At 48.0% G+C, this 7,001-nt stretch overlaps 3 protein-coding genes across 3 annotated transcripts; 1 reads left to right on the forward strand and 2 right to left on the reverse strand.

Moving 5' to 3' along the window:
- On the reverse strand, positions 1-1,022 carry LHYA1_G006430 (putative oxidoreductase; the record flags this gene model as incomplete). The annotated part of the gene is given in 3 exon segments (XM_031151369.1): positions 1-187; positions 205-654; positions 739-1,022. The coding sequence occupies 3 exon segments, from the start codon at positions 1,020-1,022 to the stop codon at positions 1-3; spliced, it is 921 nt and encodes a 306-aa protein (XP_031003394.1).
- A 332-nt stretch (positions 1,023-1,354) lies between these two features.
- LHYA1_G006431 (Phosphoglycerate mutase-like protein) lies at positions 1,355-2,409 on the reverse strand (the record flags this gene model as incomplete). The annotated part of the gene is made up of 5 exons (XM_031151370.1): positions 1,355-1,521; positions 1,575-1,734; positions 1,810-2,025; positions 2,084-2,224; positions 2,341-2,409. The coding sequence occupies 5 exons, from the start codon at positions 2,407-2,409 to the stop codon at positions 1,355-1,357; spliced, it is 753 nt and encodes a 250-aa protein (XP_031003393.1).
- A 3,938-nt stretch (positions 2,410-6,347) lies between these two features.
- Positions 6,348-6,929, forward strand: LHYA1_G006432 (uncharacterized protein; the record flags this gene model as incomplete). Its single annotated transcript, XM_031151371.1, has 3 exons — positions 6,348-6,358; positions 6,543-6,726; positions 6,816-6,929. 3 exons carry the CDS (start codon positions 6,348-6,350, stop codon positions 6,927-6,929), a joined length of 309 nt encoding a protein of 102 aa, XP_031003385.1.
- Between the last annotated feature and the right edge of the window lie 72 nt (positions 6,930-7,001).

Consider the following 7,001-nt stretch of genomic DNA (forward strand, 5'->3'; position numbering starts at 1 on the left):
TTAACGAGCAGTATACCCGCCATCAACAGGCAAATTGACACCCGTCACCCAACTCGCATCATCACTCGCAAGCACAACCGCCATCTTCGCAATATCATTCGGTACACCCGGTCCCCCGAACGGATGCCGTTCCTCCAGCACCTCAAGCGGAGTCATATGCGTAGTGGTCTCCTCGAAAATCGCCGTCCTGGTATCTATCCACACACCGAAATCAGTTTGCTGCTCTTGATGGTACAGAAAAAGAACAAGGGGAATATACAGCCGGGACATATTGCGTTCACGTGAATTCGATGTTTAGCGTAATCCCAAGCAACCTGTCTCGTCAGACTAGTCACGGCTCCTTTTGAAGCACAGTAGCTCGCTTTGATCATCAGCTTTCTCTCTCTTCCTAAGCTAAAGCCCAAGTCCTCGGAATCAGACTTACAGTTCTCCGGCCCACCTACAAGTCCCTTTATAGAAGACATATTCACAATCCAACCCCTATCACCCGACTCATGAGGAGGCTGTTTCAGCATCTGAGCCGTAGCGTATTTACAACCTAGGAATACAGATTTCGCGTTCACGGCGAGCGTGATATCCCACGTTGATTCGGACGTCAGGTGTATAGGTTGCGGGTCCTTGGCCTCGAGCGATACACCTGCATTATTCACCATTCTTCCCACATCAGCATTCGCTCACAGCCTCCCCATTCTCCCAAACGAAACATAAACACCGCTGCCAGAAATAGAAAGATCTCACATATCCAATCTCCCAAACGCCTCCACCGCATTAGCGATAAGCCCAGACACGTCCGCTGCTTTCGACACATCTGCTCTGACGAAGATGGATTTCCCACCCGTCTTTTGGATTAGTTCGTGGGTGGAGAAATCTGATTCGCTGGGAACGAGGGAGTTTGCGGATGGCTTTAGGTCAGAGCAGATGACTGAGGCGCCTTCTTTGGCGTACAGGAGGGATATGGCGCGGCCCAGGCCGGAGGAGGAGCCTGTTACTACTGCGACTTTGTTGAGGAGTCTTCCTGCCATGGTTGATGGGAATTTTGGAGGAGTGAAGCAATAGATTGGAAATGAAGCTGTGCTCTTTTCGGGTGAGTTTGAAAGAGCTGTTTTGAGGAATATGGGTAGAGGGAGAGGGGGTTGTGGAACTGTGCTAGCAAAGAAGGTCTAAGTGCGTTGTCATAGCAAGTGTGCCGAGACCCGCAGGACTTTTGTATACGTAGCAAGGAGAATTTAGATATGCAAATGAAGTAGAAGATAATATAGAAAAACCCTGTAAAACTCTAGGTCTATTGGTCTACCATTCTTTACCTCTATTCCATCGGTTCTAAGCCAGCGCCTTGCAATTTGTGCCCATAGGTCTAATTTGGGAACTGCTCTGTACCAGAAATATCATGTGAATGAGCACCATCTGGCCTCATCCCTTTATCTCTTCCCTCCTTCCCAACTTCCGTCATATGAGCCGCATCCTCATTCGATCCCTCATCAAAAGTGAATCTCCGAAACTCACATGTGTGCCACGCCGTACCTAATTTTGATCAGCCGACCTCTCATCAAAAGATTGATCTCGTTTGTACACACCTCTAGGAAGAACCAAGCCCTTCCAATCTTCTGTCAAGTAATGCAAGAAAGCTCCATGCGTGACAAGAGCAATGTGCTCTTCCGGACGCTTCCACAGCCAACATCTCAGCGCCGCTGCACGCTTCTGCACTGCTTCAAGACTGGCTTCATACTCCCCTTTCTACATAACATATACATACATTAGCAAATATTCGGAAGGACGTCAATTTCTCAAACGGATTGGGATATTCTATACCTTGGAATTCCACCCCTCTTCCACAAGCGAAAAGTCAATCCTCCCCGCATCAAACCCATACTCTTCTTCCTCGAAGATCTCAGTCAGAGCAAGCTTGAGACCTGCAGGGTCGGTACCGGTATCGCACGGTTTGTCGCTGATCTCCTGAGCTTTGGGGACTAGCAAGAAGGGAACATCTTTTCTTTGCAGGACACCTCTGAGGCCGAAAACGGCGGTCTGCACAAATGATGTTAGTATGTATGGTTGAAGTAGTTAGTTTTGAGGAGTGACGGACCTGCACGGTGCGGAAAAGCGGAGACGCCATGACAATGTCGACATCTTTGTGGAAAGAGAAGCTTTGTCGTAGGTCTAGACATTGGACTTTGCCCGTCGGCGTTAGGTGGGGGTCTTTGACGAATGAGTTGCCCTGTTGTTGCTGTTAGTTTTGCCCTCGTGTGAACATAGAAGAACACCAGGCCATTCTGGCATGAAGTACGCCTACTAGGGCTTGTGATTTGCGGGGTGGCGGGGTATTATAGTGTCGTGTCATACCTGGGGTTGTGTCTCGGAGATGTTGTGGTATCCTTGCCCATGGCGGATAAGGTACAGAGTTTTCACCATCACGAAAACGTGTCAAGATCGCCTAGGAGAGTTGAGAGGTTCTAGTCGAGGTTGTTGGAAGTAATGCTCCTTTTATTTGCTGCAAGTATGTTTTTTGTGAAAAAAAGGTATTGAATACTCGGGAGACCTGCAGGACTGACGAGAAAACTAGCGCAGTTTCCCGGCAAAGTTTCCTTGGTATTGCTCCGTTACCAGCAGTGGCTACTTGACTAACTGACATTCATTGTTTGGATTAACAGGTGTTGGAATTGGGATACAATAATAATTGTTTCCGAATCATACCAAGTGAATAAGCCAGTCAAATATCTTTGCGTAAAAGCACCTATTGTCCACAACCACATGACGGATTGGGAAAACAACTATTCAATAATGCTTTTGCTCTCGAAGAGGTGTTGGTCTATGAATGCACAGAGGCACAAGTATCTACCTAACAGATGGACATCCATCCCTTGATGCCAACTATCAAAAGTCCTACTAACTCCGCAACTCCATGTCGAAAACATTACAGAAGCCAAACCGCGCCTATGGCTCCTGATCGGGGTATCATTGAAATCAAATCACTGCTACATGCTATCAGCCATAGCCTTAATAACAGCCTTCTTCTTCTCCAGCTCCGCTTCCAGACTCGCAACTCTCGTCCTCAACTCCTCAATCTTCTCATCCTTTGACTTCAACGCCACCCTTGAGATATCCCTCCCCTTCTCAATACCCGACAACTTCGCACCAAACTTATCACAGATGACCTGCACCTGGGAGCATATCTGCGCATCCACTTTCCCCTTCAACACCTCCATCACATCATCCGTAATCACATACCCCGTCTTCCCCATCTCCGCGCGCCTCTCGACTGATTCGTTGGGCGACGCAGAAGGCGTTTGTATATCTCTACTCTCCCTGTCTGTGAAACCTCCCGTGACAGGCGTCGGCAGCCCCGCTCTTATGCCAGCCCCCGGCGTCGCAAAATCCCCGCTCTTGACAGCCTTTCGCGGAGTCTGCGGCGTAGGCATAGGCGTTGACGAAGTTTGCGAAGCACGGGTTAAAATTTCAGCCATCTCAGGCGAGAGCTCAAAGCCGCCAAAGTCGCTATCAGATCCCTCGTCCAGCTCATCATATTTCCGCTTGTTCTTGTTGTAGCTAGCTATAGAAGGCGTGGTGGGAGGTGTTGGGGAGGGTTCGTTGTATTGATGGTCTGGGGTAGAGGGACGGGCGCCTTCTCCTTCTTGTTGCCTAGCTTGGTCTTCCCAGAGGAAGAACTTGCAGTTGTCGCTGCGCTTGCTGTGTTTCTTGCAGTTGTAGAACCAGCGGCCTTTATTGCTAGTGTCTTGCTTCACCTGGAAACGGGCGGCGGGTTGACGGGGATCGCAGTTGCCTGTGGGTTGTTAGAACTGATATCTGAGGTGGTATTTGAGGGGCCTACTCACAGAACCATGTGCCGTCTTTGAATAGGCCTTTGGTGGACCTGGTTGCTGTTGGCCTGCCGGTCTTGCTCGGAGTATGAAACATTGTAAGCGTTGATAAGGTGTAGCAAAGAGCGGAGAGTGGTGTGATGCCAGTCAAATATGACCGCGCGCAGGAAGGTATTCGGCGATTGGCAAGAGGGGTTGTTGGGTGAATATGCCGAATGGAGCTCCTTTGTTTAGCCGCTACACGTTGCAGAAAGAAGCTTCTGGTATATCGTCAAGCTATTGTATTGCGAATAATGGGCTTTTTAAAATGTCGCACGTTGGATATAATCTTCATTATTGATCTCGCTGTGTTGTTATAGACGTCAGCCTTGATGTTTCCCAACCCCCTCACAGAAGGCTTATCGCAATCGGTTGCCAGCCACCGCAATACGGGAAGTGGACGGGCGTCCACCCTCTCGCTTAGCCCATCTCCCCCCTATTTACAAAAGAGTTAATAGGGGTTCCTGTACCGAGGTCCTTGCTGACACAAAATCCATCTATTTTAGCTTTCCTTTTGGATTTGGAAGCATGGGTCCGGGTTTGGGATGGGTGGTTCTGAAGTTGGGTGGTTCTGAGGTTGGGTGGTTCTGAGATTGGGTGGTGGAGAGAAAGGGGATGGATGAAAGATGGGATAAGAAGATTACGAGTATATACTCCGTAGAATGCAAACAAGCATCCTTTCTACTCGCTCATATGCCATGGCTACTCCCAAACTGCAATACCGTGCATAAGCTCGACGTAATATATGAATTGATTCGCGGCTCAGGGAACTAACCCAGCAGCCTCGGACACCGGATAGTAACAGGCGACCGTCTCTCCTGGTGCGCTACTCAAGGGGGCTCTTCCTCGCGTAAGAGGTGAGAAGATGACGGAGGAGCGAGGAGCTGTCTGCGATGCTATAAGCGAGGGAGTAAGATGCATAATACGCCCACTAGAAATAGAGAGCTAGGTTCATTTTTGAAGGAACTTGAATGTTCCCAAGCCGCATTTGGGAATTCTATATACTTTTTAGAGTTGAGAGAGTCGAGTAACATATGTCCAGTTATATATATTAAGTTGTGTGTATACACTCCATAACGTGGGAGCATCTTACCGAATCCTAACAGGTGGACAATTAGTAGAGTGTATTTCTCCTTATAAAAGTATTATCTCATCTTACAACTTTATTATAAGCGTTTACTCGCAAATGATGACTTCTCTAGGTAGACAATTGAGTAATAAGCGATATAATTTACTTCTCTTATTTTACGTGTTCTATCACCCGTCTACTAGAGTTTACAATTAAGCTAGCTTAACCGGCACCCCACCTAAGGTACAGTAACCCCCATTCTCAGCCTCTTCTCTTCTCCTCATCACGTTTACATGTCTACACCCTCTAGTGTTAGCATTTGATACACTAGTTTGACAGAAGATGTGTTCCTCAACAAAACCCTTACGAGTCGCCATTCTCATCAACACCGCCTCGAAACACGCACCAGAGGTAGTAAACTCGTTCACATCAATACTAGCCAGAACATCACCACAAGCTGAAGTGGCCTTCTACGATCCAATCGCGAAGCAGGAGTACCCAGATGTGTCTAAATGTGACCTCGTGATATTGAGCGGTGGAACTACAGACCCCATGTCCACCGAGCCATGGGTGCTTAAGATGCTGGCGTTTATTAGGGAAACCGAAAGGGCACAAAGAGACAGTAAAACTACTACGGCAAAGCTGCTGGGGATTTGTTGGGGTCATCAGGCGATATGTATTGCACTTGGCGGAGTGGTTGAGACGATGGAGCAAAAACCCGATGTGAGGGTGAAACATTCTGTTGTTCGGACGAGGCTGATGTGGGGTATATAAAGATAGGGCCGAAACGCATCATTTTAACGGGAGAGGGCAAGAAAGTATTTGGGTTTGCTGCCATCGAGGGATATTATGTGAGTGCCGGATGCTGCTGGTGAAATAGCACTTGACGGTTGCTAATTACCTAGACTGCAATGGAGTTTCATCGAAGAGCCGTCACGAAGCCTGCGGAAGGGTTTGTGCGACTTGCGGAAGATAATGAGTTGCTCCGAAGTAGCTCGAATATGATTCTGTCAACGCAATCACATCCTGAGATGAAGGGCCCCTTGGCTATGAGTATGCTGCGGGCAGCTACACCAGAATATAATAAAGACTTGGACCTGGAGAGTATCGAGAATAATATGATGGGGCCTGAGGATGGCGATGCGGTGTTTGGGTGTATCGTTGAATGGGTTGCCGAGAGATGATAATAAGTCCTCATCAAGACAGTTTGCTAGTTGGTCTCGGTCAGTGTACCCCAGAACTATCAATATTCATATAAGCTACATTTAAGCAGTCAAAAGAATGTACTGCGATGGACGGATTTTAACATTACATCTACCTTATGTTTGAATTGTTCCTTGGGAACTCAATTGTTTCGTACTACGAGTCGGAGATCAAACCCGCCGGAACTACTATTAGCTCGACACCAAGGGAATAAGTATACGATGACGTCAACGTCTCTCCTAGGAATTACTTTACCACGTTCCTAAACCCAACTGCCCTTACTCGATCTTACAGAGAAACGATTCGAATTGCAACCTACCTATCAGAATCCCAACTTCAACTTCACCTCAAGATGTAAGCGATTCTCTTGATCTTTCCCAAGTCCATACATATTCGAAAACTAAATCAAAGCCCAGGTCTCCCCTCGCAACACTTATTGGCCTGCGCGCAACCACCGCCCCAGTCCCCTCCCTCGCCTCCACGTTCCTGATCAGCAACTTCATCTACGCGTACGCGATCCTGTCAACGCGGTTCATCAAACGACGGTATAAGCTCGATCATAACAGCAGTCCTAGGGAAGACGTTGTAAAGTACGGAGAGGTGAGTAAGGTAGATGGGTATTCTGGACAATGAATAGCAACAGCACTGAATGGATTTGAGCAAGTTAGGGCTGACGCGACATGGCGTAGGCAATGGTTAGAGAGGGGAAGTTGAGCGCGGAGCAGTTGGCGATGGTGAAGAGGTGGGAGGGCGCGCACGCTAATGCCGTGGAGGGGTATACGTTTTTTGCGCTGGGGTGGTGAGTTTCTGCTTTCTTTGAGTACGTGGGAGGGAGATAGGTGATGTGGAAGAATAAGGTGACCTATATATATATA

Source organism: Lachnellula hyalina (assembly GCF_007821495.1).
Source record: "Lachnellula hyalina strain CBS 185.66 chromosome Unknown contig00124, whole genome shotgun sequence".
NCBI classification, from domain to species: Eukaryota; Fungi; Ascomycota; class Leotiomycetes; order Helotiales; family Lachnaceae; genus Lachnellula; species Lachnellula hyalina.